Source organism: Hermetia illucens, chromosome 2 (assembly GCF_905115235.1).
Source record: "Hermetia illucens chromosome 2, iHerIll2.2.curated.20191125, whole genome shotgun sequence".
Classification (NCBI taxonomy): domain Eukaryota; kingdom Metazoa; phylum Arthropoda; class Insecta; order Diptera; family Stratiomyidae; genus Hermetia; species Hermetia illucens.
This window is the reverse complement of record NC_051850.1, coordinates 17,372,093-17,394,447: the sequence shown is the minus strand read 5'-3', so window position 1 is coordinate 17,394,447 and position 22,355 is coordinate 17,372,093. Positions and strand designations below refer to the sequence as shown.

At 44.2% G+C, this 22,355-nt stretch overlaps 1 protein-coding gene across 2 annotated transcripts in view; it reads left to right on the top strand.

The window, feature by feature from the left end:
• The window catches only part of LOC119648183 (bifunctional heparan sulfate N-deacetylase/N-sulfotransferase), a 357,714-nt gene that overhangs the window by 282,203 nt on the left and 53,156 nt on the right, over nt 1–22,355 (top strand). For both annotated transcript variants that reach the window (XM_038049769.1, XM_038049768.1), the window contains one exon: nt 16,961–18,809. In XM_038049769.1, coding sequence (XP_037905697.1) covers nt 16,961–18,809 — 1,849 coding nt within the window. The remainder of the gene's footprint in view (nt 1–16,960; nt 18,810–22,355) is intronic.

Sequence of the window (22,355 nt, the reverse complement as noted above, 5' to 3'; positions counted from 1 at the left end):
GTGTGACACATGGTCAAACGCTTTCTCCAGATCCAGAAATGCAATGTAAAGAGGGCGATGTTTCTCAGTTCTTGATCAATCCGGCTTGATTCATGTTTATTTCAACGATTTCGCAAATACGATTGTCAAGAATGCATTGAAAAATCTTCAGGGTATGGCAAGGTAACCGGATCGGACGGTAATTTGAACATTCTGCTGGACTACCTTTCTTTTTCCATATTGGAGCAGTGGTACTTTCTTGTCAGTCAGATGGTGTTCTAGCTTCCTGAATAACCCGATTAAAGAATTCCCTGAGCACAATGTTGGGTCCCAGCTCTTCTCTTTCCAGAGCTCAGATGTGATGTCGCCAGATCCTCGCCAGTATTCAGTTTATCGTAAAAATTGTTGTAATGGACCGCTCGGGTGACAATGATCACTTTCCTTGCTTCCCGGTTGGCATTTTTATAAATTTGCCAATTGGCCAGCGTTTTATCGTCGAGAAACTTGTGATAGAGACGTTTCTTTCCACGGACCTTCATTTCAACATCGTCATTCCAAAACCAAATATCCCGGTTGATGTACCGCTTACCCGGCTTGGTGACCCCGAGGGTAGTAGAGGCCGCTTTGTGGATCGTGTCTTCCATTTGGTTCCACAATTCTTCCATATTCGGAATGGTTGGTAATCGCGTAAGTGAGATCATTTCTTCTTTCTTCTCACGAAATCGCCACCGTTTAATGCGCCGCGGTCCAAGGCGTTCCTCACGTTGTTTTATTGATGCCTTCATTCGCAGGACGGAAATCAACTTCCGATGTTGAGGTACGATGGTCTCATAGGGAACGGCTTTACAATCAGTGACAGTGGTAAAATGTCGGCGTGTTATGAGAATATACGTTTACGTTCTACTATGTAAGAACATGAGAGACAATCGTTTGATGAACCATGTACTCATAAGTACAATGCCATGGGTGTCCGCACAATCGATTATACGCTCGCCACCTTCATTGCGCGCTCCGCCCTTTCCCCCATGGCACCTGTTACCGTTTGCCTTTTCACCCACATGACCATCAATGTAGCCGGAAATCTTGATATAGATGTCAGCAGGCACATGACAAGTCTTTTCATCGCGAATTTGCAGAGTTTTTGTGATTTCCTCGGTCTTTCCAGTTAGGGTGCTAATATTTAGCCGTTGCTTTACTAGCACTAACTTACTTATGTCCTGACGCCGTCCATCCGTCAAGAACTCTTACCCCCTCCCTCACCGGGGCCTGATCTGCTGCGACTAACGACGTGGCACCCTAGTATTTTTCCGAGGTTTGTTACTCGATCCGATCATGTTGCTTCTAACGACATTGGCTGCATTTGCATTCAAGAGAGATTTAGCATAGTGGAATAATTCCAACTATACTTTATTTATCCCTTTCCCTGATCTTGGCATTTTATTTTTGTCTTACTGAGGATAGTACAAAGTACGTTGCCTCAAATCCTCCTCCTTTATCTTGGCTTAGGACTAGCATATTATGTTAATAGAATGGCGGAGTTCTCATGAGAAATCCTTGATTGTACAGGGCCATATCTCTTCTCCCAGCCTTTGGCAAGATCCTGGAGAGAATTATAATGCAACGATTCGGAGTGAAAATATCCCACCTGGCATCGGAAAGAGAGAAGCGCTTCCGAAGCAGCTGGTCCACCGATGCCGCCTTTGTTATCTACTGTGTTAGCAAATGCACCCCTGGAATCATTATAGATTTCAAAGGCGGATCTGATTACCTACGTTGGTGGTCTTTGTTGTCGAAACTTCGTAAGTGTGACTGCCGAGAATTACCTATGTAGAAGAGCTACTTTCATAGTAGGAAAACATTCGCTTAAAGCATCAATCAGCGTGATGAGCATGGCACGGTTCATCGTAGGCCCATTTATATGGCCCCTGATGATGGATGAAAGGTGGATGTGAGGTAGGTAAGCTTAGTTGCGTTGCTTACATGGATGATCTCCTCATTCTTATTGAGGGGGATAAGTGATTTGATCTTGAGCGACGCGGCACTGAGAACACGGTCTCATCGGGAAATGACATCGCGGAAAGTATGCACTGTATGTATGTTTAAAGAAATTGATGGGGACTCGGATGTGGACTCGTATGAGGAGGAGAGGAGAGATGCTGTGGCGATTAGCCATGTCTATTGTTATCCTGTAAAAGCGTTGTTGTGACGTTCCACATCGGTGGGATCCAAATCAGGTGGTTGGGAAATATCGTCTCCACGTACTCAAAGAGGGCGGTTAGACCCCGAGCCTCATCTGAAATGGGTCTTGCCACACAGTCTCATCAGAGGGTATCTAGTACCATAAGAAGTCACAGATTGGAGAAAGGGCGCAAACTCTATCATTGGCTATACCGCCACTGGAATTCGCTATCTTAGGAAGGCCGAGAAGGGGGTTGATCTAGAATTTCGTGGTACAGAATAGTGAAGAAATGCATGTTTCTCGGAAAGTTACGGGGGAACTGAAAGACATCACCAGAAAGTGTCGATGATGGCGCGGACGTGTTCCCTATCGGAAGACATGCACGACTGAGGACTGCAGGAAACTCTAGAGATTGTTCTTCAAATCAATGAGTTATTTATTTATATTTCGTAAAGTGCGTAATATGCGAGTATCTATAATTAAAAATCTATGGTATAATGCATTTTACATACATGCTCTATTTGAATCTTGTAAACAACTCCATTGCTTCAAAGAAGCCAGAGACCCTCTTTAAGATAAGAAACATATTCCAATTCTCAAAGGAATTGCGTAAGAACACACTCGGAACACTGGCAATTTACATCTATGACAAATTTTAATTAAATGCTTGTCTTCGTTAGTTTGCTTATCAGCTGCAATCACAGCTCCTATCTATTGTACTAAATGCCAGCAAACATTCCATGCAATACATCATACTTTCATTTGCTGTTATTGTGGTTGCAACATGTAATCAGGCTCGGTACCAATAATCAAGAAATAAGAACACATTTCGTAAGTGGATTGCGTATCCAAAAGGAGCTTTCGGTACTTTAAAGAATAAACAAAATGTCTAAAATTTGAAATATTAGGGAGGAGTTTTCCGCCTCTTATCCAGAATTGATCCGGAAGGATATTGCTTTTAACGCTAATCCATTATGTATAAACACGGAAGGATGTTGTTGTTGAGAGATGTCATCATGTTTTGTTTTTTAAATTGGATTTTTTACGTCCCGTTTGAGTAAGTATCTCTTTTATTAGTAGATACCAGCCACAGATGGAACGACTGCATTTTTGGCGGCGTGATTAGATACAAAGACAACAAGACCGGAAAATTCGTCAGCCATCCCCAGCTTCGAACCTCTCACCCCAACCCCGAACGTTTCCAACTGTCCCTCAATTAACAACCCTCGAATCCCAATGGTAACACCACATCAACAGATATTGATTTTGGCTTTTGATCCCCATCTGAATTCCGCCTTGCAACTAGGACATGGGAGCCTTTTACAGACATTTCCATTCAACAATTCCCGAATTCGGCTCTGCACTCGAGCGGGTCCATCTGAACTAATGCCGCTTGAAATATTCATTGAATTCAAATAATGCTCAAGTAATTTTTCTATCAGACAACTAAGGTAGAATGGAGTCGATAAATTTTGTGGACGTGAAAATATATTCATTTTGATGATAAGACATCGTTCATTAGATTGTTAATTAAAATTTCATCACTTGCTGATGGAACGAAAACTCCATAAACCAACAGGCCATGGTGAAAAGGACGAAGCTGATGGAGTATGTACGTATGAATATTTTACGAGAAAAGTTTCAATTAGGGCGTGAGTGGAGCAAGAGATTTTGTTGAAATAAGTGCAGGTTGTAAATAGGCAACTGAATGAATTATGAACTAATCACCACTGGCCGGGGTGTTGGGATGGAATGAAAAATTTCCGAAAATTATTCTCCTGAAGAAGTTTGAATAATAAATTGGGGAAAGGCGTTACCGTCAATGTGGAAATGGGCTATAATTTCATATTAATTTAACAGTTAGGGGAAGCCAAACTGTTTCAGGTGCTTTTATAAAGTTTCAAAAATACTATAAAATGTCATATAACGTTGAACAAAGGCGAGAATAAAATCAGGTTAATGCAAGGAAGATGAAATTGACGAAGGTTCTTTAGAAAATTTCAATTAGTTCCTTACTAAGAAATCGCTTAATTTTATCAAAAGTTTAGGTAATTTTGAATACAACCGGACCATCCTGCTTTTGAAACTTGTTGCTTAACAAAAGGCAAATTAGATGGAAGCATGAAATTAGTTCAACTTGAGAAAACCTTGATCGTTTGAATAAATTTTGGGTAAATTTTTGGATGCTTTGTTCAGGTGCTCTCCGAGGCGTGTTTTTACATTCCTTCTTGTCTCTCCCTTCTTTACCACAATTTATGCAGGCAAGATTTTACACGCCGGATTTGTCCATTTGGTCGATTGGGTCCTTGGTTGATCCTAGAAGAGTTTTGAGTTAGCTTTTTCTGCTGTTGAAAATATCGTCCAAACCATATTTCAGCAGTTTTCGTCTCAACGAAAAGGATATATAAGCGACTATTGAATGCGGCGGCAGAGGTGAATTCATATTAGCGGCTCGTCAAAAGCCTCGACAAGGATCCCCCCTTGGGCCCGCCTCGGACATCGAGTTTGAACGAGTGCTCGCCTTGTTCCAGAACTTTAAAGGGACCCTCGTATGGTGGTTCTAACGGCTTCTGAGGGGCGTCCACCCTGATGAAGACCTGGTCAATGTCACTTGTCTGGACAGTAGAGTCGGCCGCATCTTCGAAATCGCATCCCTAAGCTTGGGTACGGGGGCTGTACGGAGGCCGAGGAGGCCGAAAAGCAAGGACCGCGACCACGACGGATCGTCGCGAGCCATTAGAGCGGCCTTCAGCGTCCGGTACCAACGTCCCAGCATACTATTGGACTGTAGATGGTATGCAGTAGTCTTATACCGTTTAAAGCCAAGGAGCTTTCCTAACTCCGCGAAAGAAAAATTCGAATTGCATTCCCTGGTCCATTATGATGACGGTTGGAGCACCAAAGCGCGGAATCCATTCTCGGCAGAGGGCCTCAGTACATGATTGCGGCGTAATGTCGGACAGAGGTATTGCTTCAGGCCGCCGCGTAAACATGTCGATAATTATGAGGCAATACTTGAATCCGTGCGAATCTCGCAAAGGGCCGGTGATGTCGAGATGGATGGTGTGAAAGCGCTTGGTTGACCGAGGGAACATACCTACTTCTTTTCGAACGTGCTTGTTGATCCTGCACTTCTGGCATGCGATGCACTGTCTGGCCCAAAAATTTACGTCCTTGTTCATGGACGGCCAGAAATCTTTTTTAGTGACTAACCTGTTCGTCGTTCTAATCCCTGGGTGCGCCAGATCGTGAATAGCGTGGAATACTTCCCTGCGAAAATCGGCCGGAATAAATGGCCTGGGTCCTTTATTTGAGGTCTCGCCTGAGTAAGTAAGACTTTGAGCCGAAAATAGGAAACTCCTTGAATTTATATTTAGAATTTGCCTTCATGTTCTGAAGCTCCGCGTCGTCTTTTTGTGCCTCGACGATTGCCGTATAATCGACCGAGGCAGGGACTGTGACCTATGAAATTCGAAACAAAGCTTCTGCAGCAACATTGCCTTTACCAGACACATGCTGGATGTCAGAAGTAAACTGGCTGATATAATTCAAGTGCCTAAGTTGGTGAGGGGACGTTTTGTCAGGCGCGAATGTAAGAGGCTTGTGGTCCTTGAGCACAGTGAGTCGCCTGCCCTCAAGGGAGAAACGGAAGTATTTTATAGCGAGGTATGCGGCGAATAGTTCACGATCGTACGTGTTGCAGTTGCGTTGAGCTGGGTTGGTTTTAAAAACAGAAACTGGATGAGTGCTATGGGATATCGGTCTGGAACTGTCTGAGCATTCAGACGCCTATAATCTCCGCATGGTGGCCATTCGCCGTTTGGGTTAGGGGCCATATGAAGCGGAGAGGACCAACAACTGTTTGATGGTCTGCAGACATCCTGTTTCATCAAATTTTCAAACTTCCGCTACGCAACAGCAAGCTTCTTGGATGAAAGTGGGCGCATCTTTGAGAAGATTGGAGAGGCCGCGGTATTGATATGGTCCTGCATATCGGGCTTCACCGACTTGGAGAAACTACTTTCTGTGGTAATGTTGGGAAACTTTCGGAGGAGTGAGCGAATGCGATGATCGGCAACGTCCACGAAAATTGTCGAGAAAGTGTCATCTCGGCAGGTAGAAATCTTCCCTGACGACTGTAACGAGGTTGCGGGGTCTATTAAAGTCTTGTGGGGTCTATTAATGGGGGTCTATGCCGTCGCAGCGGGCTTTGTAACCGCGTCGGCCAATGTCGTCACCATCGACTTCAGTTCGTCGATTTCTCGAGTTGTGTCCCGGGAATCTCCGAGGCGTGTGTACACCTCGTGTACTTTGTCGGCCGTGGCGGACAACACCTCCAGCGATCCCTGCAGCCAGAGCGACTTTAACAGCTCAGAGCCGACCTTATCCCCACCCAGCTGCTTCATTTCTCGTAGCAACTGGCTGGGGGTACGACCGCCTAGCTTCAGCTTATGCAATAAGTGATTAAGCTCACTGAAAGGCGCCGAATCAGCTGCTCCTTCAAACGGACGTACGAGCACTCCTCCAGCACGTCCATGACGAGTCCAATGGTCTCCTCGTCGAGACCGTCGAGGTCAGCACTTTAGAGTCTCTTATTTAAATACTTCAGCTTATAATGAACAACATGTTTACACTCTATTATACCGTAATCATACTTTAGTTTGTGCAATTCTTTTCTTTACGGTTTTCTCCAGTTGGCGAACGTAACTCTTGTTTTTCGAGACTCCGTTGACAAACTGACATTCCTGACATTTATCACCCCGATCTCATGTCAGTCCGTCAGCTGTTCCTGCGGCCATTAAATTGGAGTGGAGTAATAAGGCGTGAATTCTGGCCAGGAAATTGTTGTCAACCAAGGCGCTGTGGCTTGGTGCATGCTCGGAATTTCAAGCCTCACTGATGTTGCCTCCACCGTGCACGACCGTCTTTTTCAGTTTTTTCAGCACTCTCAAGTTGAAAGCTGTGTCCAGCCGCAATAGGAAAAAAACTTGTAGTGAGCAACACCACTGAGGAAGGCCTGGTTATAATACTCGTATATATAAAGAAATGATTATCATTCGTAGCCACTCCCAGCCACGCTGAAGTAGAGTTTCGTCTTTGCTGTAGATGGAACTGGTAGTCTTCCTTTTTGATTCTTGGTTTTTTTGAGTGAGCCATCCTAAATCCTGCCTTAGATCATTTTCACACATTTACAAGAGTTCTTATCCCTTTTGTTTGTTTATCAAGCAACGCGTTGGGATCAACTTGGGACACGCATTCCTGTCGTCTTCTGCCATCAAGGAACTTTTCGACAAGCATTATTGAATATGTATTGGAAACATTTTGGCTATAACCTCCCCAAGTTTAACGCAAAATTTAGTTGCGTAATGTTGCTCAAATTTGTGGACCCCCAAAACCGGGGTGTCTTAGATTTCCTTATTAGGCCAAATCTATACCGGATACCGGTTGTTGCGCTAATGATGATTTATGTTATTCGGGCCGACATTGACAGTCCGATGGCCGAATTGGTTGGGCAGATAAATTTCAATCTTGTCATCCCAGGATCAAAGGTTCATAATGCATGCTTGTGTTCGTCTTTGTACTATTCCGCTGCTATAGGCTTATCACTTACACATGATAATGAAACGAAGTACTGTTTTAAAGGATGATAAAAAATATCACGGAAAGGGACGGGCTGTGATAACATTGTACAAAAAACTAAACAGAAGACATAGTTTTGGCTCAGAGAACAATTCATCGCGCTACGTTACACATCCTTAAAATAGGCTTTACCAGATCACAGGGCTGGATTCTCCGGCAACTTAGAAGGTACTGAGAACCACACGTTTCGAGGTAAATTCAGCTTTCATCTAGCGGGACCGGTGACAACGCGCTACAGTGTGTCATCGAATGAAAAAAATTGGTTGCCTGATCTTAGCCCTCTAGCTGAAAATATGCAAGAAAGGACAAAAATTACCCAACCAATATCAGGATGGCTTTCTGAGCAACCCAGGTTACATGATTTTTGAGTATGCTTCCAGTAATTGCAATCAAAAGACATCTGAAAATACAGATGTTTCTTATACGATGAAATGTTTCTTCCATCCAAGCTTCTCACGAAGGCTTGTAGCTTTTGACTGATAGTGGGTTCACTTTCCATCTGCTACTCCTATGTAAGAACACTAGAACAGAAAAGCCCCAATTTGATCTTGGTGCTGAGATAACTGCATTCCCAGATTTTGCTGTTTGTTTGTTTTTTCCACTTATTCAAGTACTGGTCACCTTGGATAAGGAGTCAACCATTGACGTTCTTCCTAGTATCTTCGAAAGATTTGCGACCACATGCAAGCTCTTTCATGATGGGTGTTCTGCGAATCGAAAATTCTCTCTTGTCACGGCGCTCACTACGCTGAAATTCTCGGGATTTTGCTCGGGATCGGAGTTCGAGCGCGTCATGCTCGCCACTCCCCGCAGAGGTCAATCGAACCTTCAATCCCTTCCGTTTATCGATCCGCTTTTACGATTCCATTATCAGGGAGGTCTTACATCGCTCTTTCGAGACGTGAACAACGACCTGCGTAGTAGCCAAATAGTAAGAAAGAGCATTTTTTATGGCATCCCAATGATCGTAAATATTCTACTCTACTTATCTGCCACCTGATCAGCAAAATAGCTCTCCCATTGTCGAGGGCTAGCTGGATCATACGACCATCAGATGGTGATCTCTTTCGAGGTCGATATCAAGGCTTGGCCTGTTACACACATCCAGGAAACCACTCGTAAATCTACTGCTGATCGCGAAGTGGTCGATCTGATTGCTCCTATAGTATCGGTCAGTTGAAAACCAACTGAGCTTATGGCCCGTTCTGTGTTCGAATAATGTGCAACGAATGACGAGGTGGTGGAATTTGCAGAAAACCACAAATTCCTTCTACCATTATCGTTACGGTCGCCAAGAGCGCACACCTTTGGATTCAGATCATCCATCACGATCTAAATGTCACCTTTAGGAAGCCTTGCCTGAATTGCGTGTAATTGCTCGTAGGAAGCATCCTCGTCCACTCTATCGGAAGTCTCTATTGGTGCATAGCATTGGATAACCGTGATGCTCGTTACCCTAGACTGTAATCAATCTTGCAATCAGACGCCCGTCAGAAACCAGCTCCCAGGTCAAGAGAGCACACCTTGCGGTAGTCGTCGGAAACAACCCAACACCGGATTCGCGCCTGCTATCGCTTGGCTTTTCAGAGTACAGAAGCACATTCTCATTAGTGCAACAAGAAATTGAGGAGTATTCTCCAGAGTGCCACCATCTCATATCACTGTTGGATCTTATTTGACCGTATCCCCTAATAGATTATTACTGAAATGATGGCGTTACCTTGCAAAGCATAGGTCTGATCTGTAGGTCCCGATGGCGATATTTGCGTTAATTGACACTGTCACAAGCGAATAGTCAACTAGTAACGGAAATTAGATCCTTCTGTAGCATCGCGTCGCAGTTTAATCCCCACAGTCCAACTTAGCTGGTTCGCAGTTGAATTTTTGTAAACCCTCACCGAGATTGTTGGCCAAATGCCACAGTATCCAACCATATACTTACTTTTCCGTACTCCACCAAGTTCTGTTTGTCGAGTTCGAAAAGAAGATCAAGGTTTAGGTGGAAACTGTTTTGAACTTCTCCGGTGTTTCCAAATAAAAGTAGCACATACGGCTCATCATTATCAACGGCGCAACAACCGGTACCCGGTCTAGGCCTGCCTTAGTAAGGAACTCCCGACACCCCGGTTTTGCGCCGAGGTGCACCAATTCGACATCCCCAAAAGCTGTCTGGCGTCCCCTCATGTATTTCTGGGATATCTGGGTTGTTAGCAGCGGTTTCAATGAATAGTACAGGGTGCGGCAGCATAACTTCCTTTTTTAAAATGCGCGCCACTCAGTTAGTTGATGTCATAGCGGAGCGCTAGTGGTCTCGTTCAAGAGAGGATACCGTAAAGTTTTGTCCCTACACGGTTCAGTCGCCATCATGCGTTCGAATAGTGAGGAGCGTGCCTTTGCCGTTGAGGTTTACTTTTCAAGCGGATGTTCGCTTATTGCAACACAGCGTGCATTTCGGAATCGTTTTAATTTAGCCCCGTTGGCTCCCGTCCCAGACCGCAAATCAATTGTTACATGGGTCACTACATTCAGACAAACTGAAGTGCGACAAAAGGAAGAACTGCAGTCCCTCGGCCCGTTAGATCACCTGAGAACATTGAAGCAGTGAGAGCGTCAATGTTGCGATCGCCACGGCGTTCTGCGCGCAAGCACGCATCTGCCCTAGAACTATCCGATCGTTCTGTGGGAAGAATTCTTCGTGATGATCTTCATTTTCATCCCTTTAAGATGGCGACAGTGCAAGAACTTTCAGAACGTGACTTCAATTCTCGGATGAACGCATGTGAGCTTCTTCTTGATGTCGTTCCCGAGGGTGTTATTGTTTTTTTTAGCGATGAAGCCCATTTTCATTTGTGTGGGTCGGTTAACAAACAAAACATGCGCTACTGGGCTGACACCAACCCTCGAGAATTGCATCAAAAGCCTTTGCATCCACCCAAAGTCACAGTGTGGTGTGCAATTTCCTCAGCTGGAATTATTGGTTTCTGGTTTTTTGAGGAAAATGAGGTTGCAGTGACAGTGAATTCGGACCGGTATGTAAACATGCTACAGAATTTTTTTTCCCACGGCTAGAAAATTTGGATTTGGGGGACACTTGGTTCCAACAAGACGGTGCAACAGCACACAATTCAAGAGCATCGATGGCTGTTTTGAGGGAACACTTTCCAGAGCGTCTTATCTCAATTAGAGGCGATTTGGAATGGCCGGCACACTCTCCCGATCTGTCCCCTTGTAATTTTTTTCTATGGGTTTTTTTGAAATCCCGTGTTTATGTGAACCGTCCAAGAACCCTACAAGATTTGAAGACCAACATCCAAGAAGAAATTGCCAACATAACATCTGCTATGCTAACAACAGTCATGACAAACGCCAGAAATCGGTTTACGCAATGTATGGAGAATGGGGGACGTCACCTAACAGATTTAATCTTCAAAACAATGTAAATAAAAACTTTAGACATGTACCTACATTATAAAAAATAAATAAATATTTTCCGATGCATCATCATCATCATCAACGGCGCAACAACCGGTATCCGGTCTAGGCCTGCCTTAATAAGGAACTCCAGACATCCCGGTTTTGCGCCGAGGTCCACCAATTCGATATCCCTAAAAGCTGTCTGGCGTCCTGGCCCACGCCATCGCTCCATCTTAGGCAGGGTCTGCCTCGTCTTCTTTTCCTACCATAGATATTGCCCTTATAGACTTTCCGGGTGGGATCATCTTCATCCATACGGATTAAGTGACCCGCCCACCGTAACCTATTGAGCCGGATTTTATCCACAACCGGACGGTCATGGTATCGCTCATAGATTTCGTCATTGTGTAGGCTACGGAATCGTCCATCCTCATGTAGGGGGCCAAAAATTCTTCGGAGGATTCTTCTCTCGAACGCGGCCAAGAGTTCGCAATTTTTCTTGCTAAGAACCCAAGTTTCCGAGGAATACATGAGGACTGGCAAGATCATAGTCTTGTACAGTAAGAGCTTTGACCCTATGGTGAGACGTTTCGAGCGGAACAGTCTTTGTAAGCTGAAGTAGGCTCTGTTGGCTGACAACAACCGTGCGCGGATTTCATCATCGTAGTTGTTATCGGTTGTGATTTTCGACCCTAGATAGGAGAAATTGTCAACGGTCTCAAAGTTGTATTCCCCTATCCTTATTCTTGTTCGTGCTTGTGTTTGACCAGTGCGGTTTGATGTTGTTGGTTCATTCGTCTTCGGTGCTGACGTTGCCACCATGTATTTTGTCTTGCCTTCATTGATGTGCAGCCCAAGATCTCGCGCCGCCTGCTCGATCTGGATGAAGGCAGTTTGAACGTCTCGGGTGGTTCTTCCCATGATGTCGATATCGTCAGCATAGGCCAGTAGTTGGGTGGACTTGAAGAGGATCGTACCTCTTGCATTCACCTCAGCATCACGGATCACCTTCTCGAGGGCCAGGTTAAAGAGGACGCATGATAGCGCATCCCCTTGTCGTAGACCGTTGTTGATGTCGAATGGTCTTGAGAGTGATCCTGCTGCTTTTATCTGGCCTCGCACATTGGTCAGGGTCAGCCTAGTCAGTCTTATTAATTTCGTCGGGATACCGAATTCCCTCATGGCCGTGTACAGTTTTACCCTGGCTATGCTATCATAGGCGGCTTTAAAGTCGATGAACAGATGGTGCAACTGTTGTCCATATTCCAACAGTTTTTCCATCGCCTGCCGCAGAGAGAAAATCTGATCTGTTGCTGATTTGCCTGGAGTGAAGCCTCTTTGGTATGGGCCAATGATGTTCTGGGCGTATGGGGCTATCCGGCCTAGCAAGATAGTGGAGAATATCTTATAGATGGTACTCAGCAACGTGATACCTCTATAATTGCTGCACTGTGTGATATCTCCCTTTTTATGTATGAGACAGATTATGCCTCGTTGCCAATCGTCAGGCATTGATTCGCTGTCCCATACCTTGAGCACAAGTTGATGAACCACTTGGTGTAACTGGTCGCCTCCATATTTAACCAATTCGGCTGTAATTCCATCGGCTCCTGGCGACTTATGATTTTTTAGCCGATGAATTGCACGGACTGTTTCTCCTAAACTTGGTGGTGGCAGTATTTGTCCGTCGTCTTCAGTTGGCGGGACCTCCAACTCGCCGATGTTCTGGTTGTTCAGTAGCTCATCAAAGTACTCGACCCATCGCTCTAATATGCCCATTCTGTCGGAAATCAGATTTCCCTCTTTGTCTCGGCAGGATGAGCATCTAGGTGTATAAGGCTTCATCCTGCTGACTTGTTGGTAAAACTTCCGCGCCTGGTGCGGTTGCTCCCTGTACTTTTCTAGTTCACAGACTTGTTGGTTCTCCCAGGCTTCCTTTTTCCGTCTGTGAAGTCGCTTCTCCGCTCGACGGAGTTCGTGATAAGTCTCTGCGCGTGCCCGCGTTCTTTGAGAATGCAACATTACTCGGTATGCGGCATTCTTCCGTTCCGTTGCTAGCTTACATTCATCGTCAAACCAGCCGTTCCGACTCCTTTTGCGGCTGGGGCCAAGTATATTTGTGGCCGTATCCATGATAACGTTCTTCAGGTGGTTGTGAAGATCATTAGTTGATGCTTCATCTCCAGGTCCTCTATTGACTGCGGTTATTGCGGCATCCATTTCCCTCTTATAGGTGTCGCGGAGGGTTGTGTTGTGGATAGCTTCAGTGTTCACTCTCACCTGATTGTCAGAGGGGATTCTAGGTGGTATTGTTATTCGAGCTCGGAGCACCATGCCAACGAGATAGTGATCCGAGTCTATATTGGCCCCCCTATATGTTCTGACATTCATCAAGGCTGAGAGGTGGCGGCGTTCGATCAACACGTGGTCAATTTGGTTGAAAGTGGTCCCGTCTGGAGAGGCCCACGTATGTTTGTGGACCGCTTTCCGCGCAAACCAGGTGCTTCCAACAACCATTTCGTGTGACCCTGCTAATTGAATAGTCCGCAGTCCGTTATCATTTGTTTTTTCGTGTAAGCTATGGGAGCCAACGTATCGCCTGAATACGGGCTCCTTCCCTACTTGGCTGTTAAAATCCCCAAGTATGATTTTGATATCATATCTGGGACAGGCTTCGAGGGTTCTTTCTACTGCCTCGTAGAAGGTATCCTTCTCCGACTCTGCAGTCTCCTCTGTAGGGGCGTGAACGTTTATGAGGCTTATATTTCTAAACTTGCCTCGCAAGCGCAGAGTGCATAGCCGTTCGCTTATACTTTCAAAGCCGATAACAGCAGGTTTCATTTTTTGGCTGACTAAGAAACCTACTCCGAGCACATGGTTTACTGGATGGCCGCTATAATATATGGTGTAGTGGCTCTTCTCCAGGAAACCGGTCCCTGTCCATCGCATCTCTTGCAACGCTGTTACATCAGCCCTATATTGGGACAGGGTATCGGCTAGCTGCTTATCAGCTTCATCTCTGTACAGGGAGCGCACGTTCCATGAGAAAATGCGCAAATCGTTGTTCCTTTGTCGTTGCCGGGTCCGTCGTTTTAATATCCGTCCTATCCGAGGCTCCTGTTGTGGCTTCGTAACGGTTTTTTTTCCGTGTAGGGTTGTCAGCCCTACCCAACCCCCAACCTGGAGGACCAGTTGGTACAATTTGTCCCGTTTTTAGGCGCGGGAGACTCGCCTTCATCCTTCTCCGTCTGCAGCTTTTCGTCAAGAAAGAGCTCCCAGCGGTCACCACGTGGAGGTGGAGATAGGGTTTGGTAGTAGAGCTGTTGGTGTTGGTTCAGCAGGCATTTCCCAGGTTTTATGCTCCATCGTGGGTACCAATCCACGTTTCGCCCCGGGACCTATACTACCCTTTGACCACCTTCCGATGCATACAATAGTTTTAATTGAGTTTTGAAAAAAGAAAGTTATGCTGTCGCACCCTGTATATAGGGCAAACACGTACAGTAGAGAAATAAAACGGGACAGATCGTGCTTCACATGGAATAATGGAGAGATGGATAAGCTAGGACTTCAAGCACATGTTAGAGATATCGAATTTATATCAGCCAGGATATTTGGGGATCCTTCCTAAGTCAGACGTAAACCACAAGACCGGCTGCTGCACCGTTGATTACGTAATAAACTTGAGAACGGGGGATACTCTATTCTGAGGGGGCAAGGTCAGATCAGCAAAGGGACTGGAGCAACTGCTGCCAACTTAACTCCGCATTTTCTCTCTGATTGAATGCAGCAATGTAAGGCTTAGCGTTGCCATGGTGAAATGTGGCGTTACCTCTATTCACCAGAGATAGACGTTTTTTTTTTCAACACTGACCAAAACGTTCTAGCCATACACAGTATACTTCGGCTGTTAGTGTTTGGTTGGGTGATCAATAATCCCTTGAATGTTTCACCAAAGAGACCATAAGATCTTATGAGGGTGAAATCCTAGTCTTATTGTAGTGTCGATGACGGTGTTTCATTTTTCTTGAAAACAGTTCTGCGGCGTTTAACATTTTGATAAAGAATCCATTTCTCAGCCCAATGATAGGGAATAAAACCTCTCGACGTTCGTCTATTCAGTTGTGAAACCTGATCGTTCAGGGGATAGTTTTTGTTTCCGCGAGATAATTCGTGGAGAGCTCAGAAACCACAGTTTGCAACGTAACGTAAGGATTCTTTTTATATCAACCACACTTTGAACCTCTCTTCGAGAGAAACCACTTGTGCCTACACCCAATAGTTGTGGAGGCAGGATCCCACTGTTGGATGGCGTTGCAGTGGAATTCTCACAATTAAGGATAGCTGGATCGTAAATCAATCCTTTTAAGAAATCCGCAACATTTGACATTGACATTTCCTGAAAGGTATCGTAAACTCGGCCACTTTATTAAACTCTGGATTCGTCTAAAAGACGCTGATTTCTAAATCTCTTTAGGGAAATCTCTGAGACGAATTGCGGACAAACATACCTTTTTATTACAGGAAACATCTTTATGCAGCTCACAAATGCTACAGTATCCAACCGTAAAATTCCTTTTTTGCACTTCATCATGTTCTATCATCACCAAACCCTGTAGTGCCATCCTTCTATACTCGCTGGAGTTCTTGAACTTTTCAATTCTAGTCACTTCGAAATAGGATGTCAAACACCGAAACGCTATGTATAAAAGAAAAGGCAACACGTCCCAATTCGTCTTCAGCTGCCCTTCTTTGGAATGACCGATCGATGGGACACTTAATAATTGAAACATAGGCGCCCGATCATACGAAACAGCCATCGATCAATTTCCGATGCATCTGAGCCAGAACAGCACAAACACGATTACTATTTCAGAATGCGAAGAGCAAATAAATATTTTGCTATTGCCTATGCCTAGCCGCTTAGGCAAAATTCATCTAATTGTCCGCGGGCATGAAAATGTGCGTTACAATGAGAGTTTTTAATATTTGGAAGGTTTTGGTTGAAAGGTTCATATGATGATTAACTATAAAAGATTAATCTGATTGGGAAAGGGATAAGTAAATTTGAAATGGAATGATAGAAATGATAAAAATACGGGAAATACGAACTATTAAATGAATTTTACCAACATTCTTGCACAAGACAATACGGAAGTAAAGAAGGTTCGCATACCTCGAAACTGGGGGATACCGCAGAGTTCTTTTAATGAAAATGGTGTAGACATAAAAGAGTTACAGAATGCAATAGCATTGCATGACTCGTCCTTTCTAGCGGAGCATCACGGGTTAGTCGTTGAAGTAACTCCGCATTTCCTAGTTATAATTTCGTTTGAATTTTTTTATTCATTTCTGGATGAGGTGCCCCTAGCTTTCAAGGCAAAATCATCACGTTACCTGACTGGGACTGAATCATAGTTGTGCTCAAGGTAACTTTGCAAATATCTCCATAATGCATATGGAAACTTCTTTACATTTTAGTCGTCTAACCCTAGCAAAAACTGAGAAAGAGTTTTGAATTTTTTGTTCCTGAATTTGAAAATTTAATGTCCTACAAACTACGTTATCCTTGTTACTCACCTTTTCTCCTTTCTTCGTAAAATGAACGCAATATTTTCTTTTCCCGCTACAGGGATGGATAAATGTACACAAAAATGTTCACCAGAATTTATCCTAGCAAATGTCACATATTCATTATAATAAATATGTCATCCAAATCTTAATCCAGATTATTTTTTTCTTTTCCAGATACAAAATTGAAGTCGCAGGCAAAAGCCTTCCTGTACTTACAAATCTTGACAAAGGTCGATATGGTGTCATCGTCTTCGAAAATCTCGACAAATATCTAAACATGGACAAATGGAATCGTGAATTACTAGATAAATACTGTCGTGAATATTCAGTTGGAATAATCGGTTTCGTCAGTCCCAGTGAGGAAACATTAGTGGCAGCTCAACTGAAAGGATTTCCAATATTTATTCATACAAATTTACGATTGCGTGATGCAAGCCTAAATCCAGGATCATCAGTCTTACGGCTAACAAGAGCAGGAGATACTGCTTGGGGACCACTACCTGGTGATGATTGGGCTATATTTCAGCACAACCACTCGACTTATGAACCATTGGAATGGGCACAACGAAATACTCAGGATTATCCGTCAGATAGTGGACAGGTTCAACCACCATTAGCCACAGTTCTACAAGATCATGGACACTTCGATGGAATTCAAAGGATATTTTTCGGTAGTGGATTACGATTTTGGTTGCATCGCCTACTCCTTTTGGACGCGCTTTCGTACCTTAGCCATGGGCAGCTTAGTCTTAGTTTAAATCGTATGATACTTGTCGACATTGACGATATATTCGTGGGAGAGAAAGGGACACGATTACGTCCTGATGATGTTCAAGCATTGATTGCAACCCAAAAGCGAATTGTTGATATGGTACCTGGTTTTAGGTTTAATCTTGGCTTCTCGGGAAAGTACTTCCATCATGGAACCCGCGAAGAAAACTTGGGTGATGATATGTTGCTACAAAACGTAAAGGAGTTCAATTGGTTCTCGCATATGTGGAACCATCAGCAGCCGCATTTGTATGACAATGTAACCGTTTTGATGAATGAAATGAAGCTGAATTACGGCTTTGCCAAAGACCATGGAATTCCAGTGGATTCTGGATATTCTGTGGCGCCGCACCATTCTGGGGTTTATCCAGCTCACGAGTTACTCTACACTGCCTGGAAGAAGGTTTGGAATATTAAAGTGACTTCTACGGAGGAGTACCCGCATTTGAGGCCAGCCCGATTGAGGCGCGGATTCATTCATCGTAACATAATGGTCCTTCCGCGTCAGACTTGCGGGCTCTTCACCCACACCATGTACATTGACAGATATCCTGGAGGTCGCGACAAGCTGGACGAGTCGATACAAGGTGGCGAACTGTTCCAAACTATTGTAAATAATCCCATAAATATATTCATGACACACATGTCCAACTATGGATCGGACCGGCTGGCTTTGTATACCTTCGAATCAGTGATAAAGTTCCTAAGATGTTGGACAAATCTGAAACTCAGCTCAGCGCCACCTCTTCAGCTGGGCGAGACCTACTTTCGACTATATCCCGAAGAAGTGGATCCCGTTTGGGGAAATCCATGTGATGATCCGCGACATATTAAAATTTGGTCGAAAAACAAAAGTTGTGAATCGTTGCCAAAATTTCTAGTCATCGGACCACAAAAAACAGGTACAACCGCTCTCTACACGTTCCTGAGCATGCATCCAAGTATCGCAAGCAACTTACCCAGTCCCGATACCTTCGAGGAAATTCAATTTTTCAACGGAAACAATTATTATCGTGGTCTCGATTGGTACATGTCCTTTTTTCCGATTCATGCCAATTCTACGGGGAAGTATATGTTCGAGAAATCCGCCACATACTTTGATGGAGAGCTAGTTCCAAAGAGAGCCCATGCATTGCTTCCACATGCTAAAGTTGTCACGATACTCATATCGCCGGCGAAACGAGCGTATTCGTGGTATCAGCATACTAAAGCTCATGGGGATCCGATAGCGAATAATTACAGTTTTTATCAGGTACGTATGGGAATTTTCTACTATGGATGCTTTTCGGAATCCACCTTTGGACACAAGTTATTTTAGGAAAGTCTAATTGCGATGTGTATTTATGTCTGAATTTTTGTGCAGTGATGGAAGATTTTAGGAGTTTTTGCTATAATGAAGCTGATTGTTCTCGATGTCGGGAGGTAGGAAAAGAGATTAGTAGGTCATCTATTTCGGAACGATGAGCAATCTTTTGAGTATTTCAGGGTACATCTCAGGAGAACATTTCAATAAATTATCTCCATTTACTTTGGGCCAAAGTGTGTTTAATTCTGAAGTTCTGACTCCAAAGTATTAACCGATGATTCAAGAGTATTAGAAGATACAAACGCAACAAAAGGAGGGATATTATCTTTGTGGCGATACTAAAAGTTACGAGTTTTTTAGATTTCTGTACGTCGAATAATTCGTTTTCCCGTTCGCGACAGGTTCGCGAAAATTACAGTAGTTGTCCTACATCACTCCCCTCCGGTAGCTTGAGGTACATCTGTGGGTTCTACCTTGATGAAGGCCGACTTGAATCTCTTTATGTTGACTATAGTTGCCTTTCCCTTTACGTCGATGTTGAAAACGTTATCTTAAGTTCTCTCGAGCATTCGGAATGGCCCTTCGACAGATGTTCGAGTGATTTTCTAACTCCATCGACACGAATAAGACGTGTCAACACGTGAAAAGATGCTTATGATCCTTGAGATCGGACGTACCTTCCGCATGGTTTCGCAAAACTTTCCTACGAAGAACGGTAGGTGATCTGAACCTCGAAATCCAAGTTGTGAAGAGTCCATCAGTAATAGCGCCATCGGTGATGCCCTTCAGTGGGGCAGCCTCTGACAATCGTGTAAACCGGTCAATCATCCTAACGACATAGGAATATCCTTTGGATTTCGTTCACGATCCAACTATGTCAATGTGTGTTTGGAACACGTTCGTGTGAAAGCTTGGCATATTTGCCTATTTTGCTCCGTTGACATGCTAGGCAAGTATGTGGCCATTGTCGTCCAGCCGAACTTACGTTGAATCGCGTCGTATGGAAGATTCCCTTTCTGAGTGGCTTGGGAATGTATGGACGAATTCTTTTCGTAGAAATGTCACAGGACACGAATATCTCTGTGTCGTCTATCCAAAGCTTTCGTGAATTCAGTGATATTTTAGAGATGACTTGGAGTTCCTTGTCATTTCTCTGAGCGCGACCATGCTCATTGGTGGTGAAGTTTCTGGCCACCTTATTTCCCCAATACGCGACAATGAATCAGCAATAATGTTTTCTTTTCCCGGCATCTAGATTATGTCGGTTGTAAACTGACCTATGTGATCTAATTGTTAAAGTTGCGTAGGCTTTTTCAGCGTTTTGTTCAAAAGCGAAGATTTTTGGCTTATGATCGGTTTTTATAATGAGTGGTCGTCCCTCGATCGTTAGCAAAACCTAATGCCATTCTAAATCGCCTGGAGCTCACGATCGTACGTATCTGTATCTTTTTTGAGTTTCTGTAAACCGCTTCAAGAAAAAGCCAAGATTCTGTCAGGTGTCGTTTTAAAGTTGCCCAAGAACTGTGCCCATACCCACGTCCGATGCGTCACTTTGAATAGAGGGAATCTCATTTTCAATCAGATATTGTAGTAAAGTCGCGTTTGCAATTTGGGTCTCTTAGGTTTCCAACAGACTAGTCGTTTGTCCCTCTTTGTGGATCCGGCAAGAAGTTCATGTGAAGCTGCTTGAATATTAGCTGAGGTTTGAAATGACTTTCGATAGAAATGAATGTGCACCCAGAAATCTTCTAAGTTCGGTGATAGTTAGGGCTTGAACTCGTTTAGACATTGGTTTGGAGCTGTGCTCGTCGATTTGATAACCCCAGTAACACATTGATGGATAAACCGGATTGTCAGTCTTTTGACAACGAGCCTTAAATATAAATATTGTCGATCTTCTTCGAGGGTCGCAGAAGCAATCAGTATGTCGTCAATGTAAGCGTAGCCAAAGTGTTGCATAAGCCGAATATCATGACCTTAAATTTGTATAATTCAAATAAGGAACATCCTCCGGCGCTACTAGTATCTGATAATACGCTCGCAATAGGTCTGGCGTAGTAACGACTTTTTCCACTTAGTTTGCGGGAAAAATCAAAAAAACAGGATATTTATCTGGAAAACTCGTGGCATTTAGGTGGCGGTAGTTGCCACAGGGTCTTCATTGTCCGTTGTTTTTGGGGACCAAATGTAGCGGACTAGCCTACTGACTGCTCGAGAGATAACTAGTCCCCTGCTGGAGCATGAAATTGAACTCTTCCTATCCCTCGTGTCGCTTGCCTGTCGACAGCTGCCCTGCGCGCTGACCAACCGGTGGTCCTTCGGTAAGAATATGATGGAAGACGTTATTTTGCGCCACCTTTTTAATACAGGTTGATATTGTAATGCCAACTTTCGAACTGATAGTAGAATTATTATGTCGCCCAACAAAACTATCACGTGTAAGCATGCGGGCCTATTGTGGTTCGTCGCCTCTGGCATTTCCTTAGCCTACATAACGACGAATTCTCTGAGCGATACCACGACCGTTTGGTTGTAGATAAAATCCGGCTCAACAGGTTGCGGTGGGCGGGTCACCTAATCCGTTTGGATGAGGATGATCCAGCCCGGAAAGTCTATAAGCGCAATATCTATGATAGAAAAAGAATACGAGGCAGACCCTGCCTGAGATGGAGCGATGACGTAGGTCAGGACCCTAGACAGCTTTTGGAGATATCAAATTTGTGGACCTCGGCGCAGAACTGGTGTGTTTGAAGTTTCTTACTAAGGCAGGCCTATACCGGATACCAGTTGTTTCGCCATTGATAATAATGATGCGGCATTCCAAGCTATTAGTAATCGCTACTAATGGGTTTCCAGGATCATCCGCCGAAGTTGGTTTGCGCACTACTGACAAACTCACCTATTGTTGGAGTTTCAATATAATGTCGGTCACTTTAGGGAGCTTTTTAATGTTGATTTCGTTAGAAATTCCGAGGACTACTCGAACTTACGGAAGTTGCTCGAGTAGCCAAGTTCGTAAAATTATATCTGCAACTTGAGTTTCGACCACGTTTTTAAGATGCTGTAAGTAGTGAGACGGTTTTCTGCCTTCGAGGCCTTTGTCCCCGTCGGAACTTTGTCTCCTACGGTTCGTCGAAAGCAGAGAGTATATGTCTCTTGACTGTTTCGTATTTATCGGATTTTGGACGATTCTGCGCTATCGAAATCACATGTGGAGGTATCTCGGGCTCCGCATGTTGCAGGATGTACTTCAATTTGGTTTCGTCCGATGCTATTCCATGTATGTGAAATGCGCCCTCAACCTGTTCAAACCAAAATTATGGATCTGGCCTTATACAGTAAATTTCGCAATTCGTACCGTCTAAATGCATATCGCATCACTAAAGACGCCGAATAATGCGTCTTCCCTTTTGCGATGCCTCTTGAGAGCGGTGGTCGCCTCCGGAAAATATGGTAGCTTCCCTACACCATCTAGCTGATGCAATGCTCCAA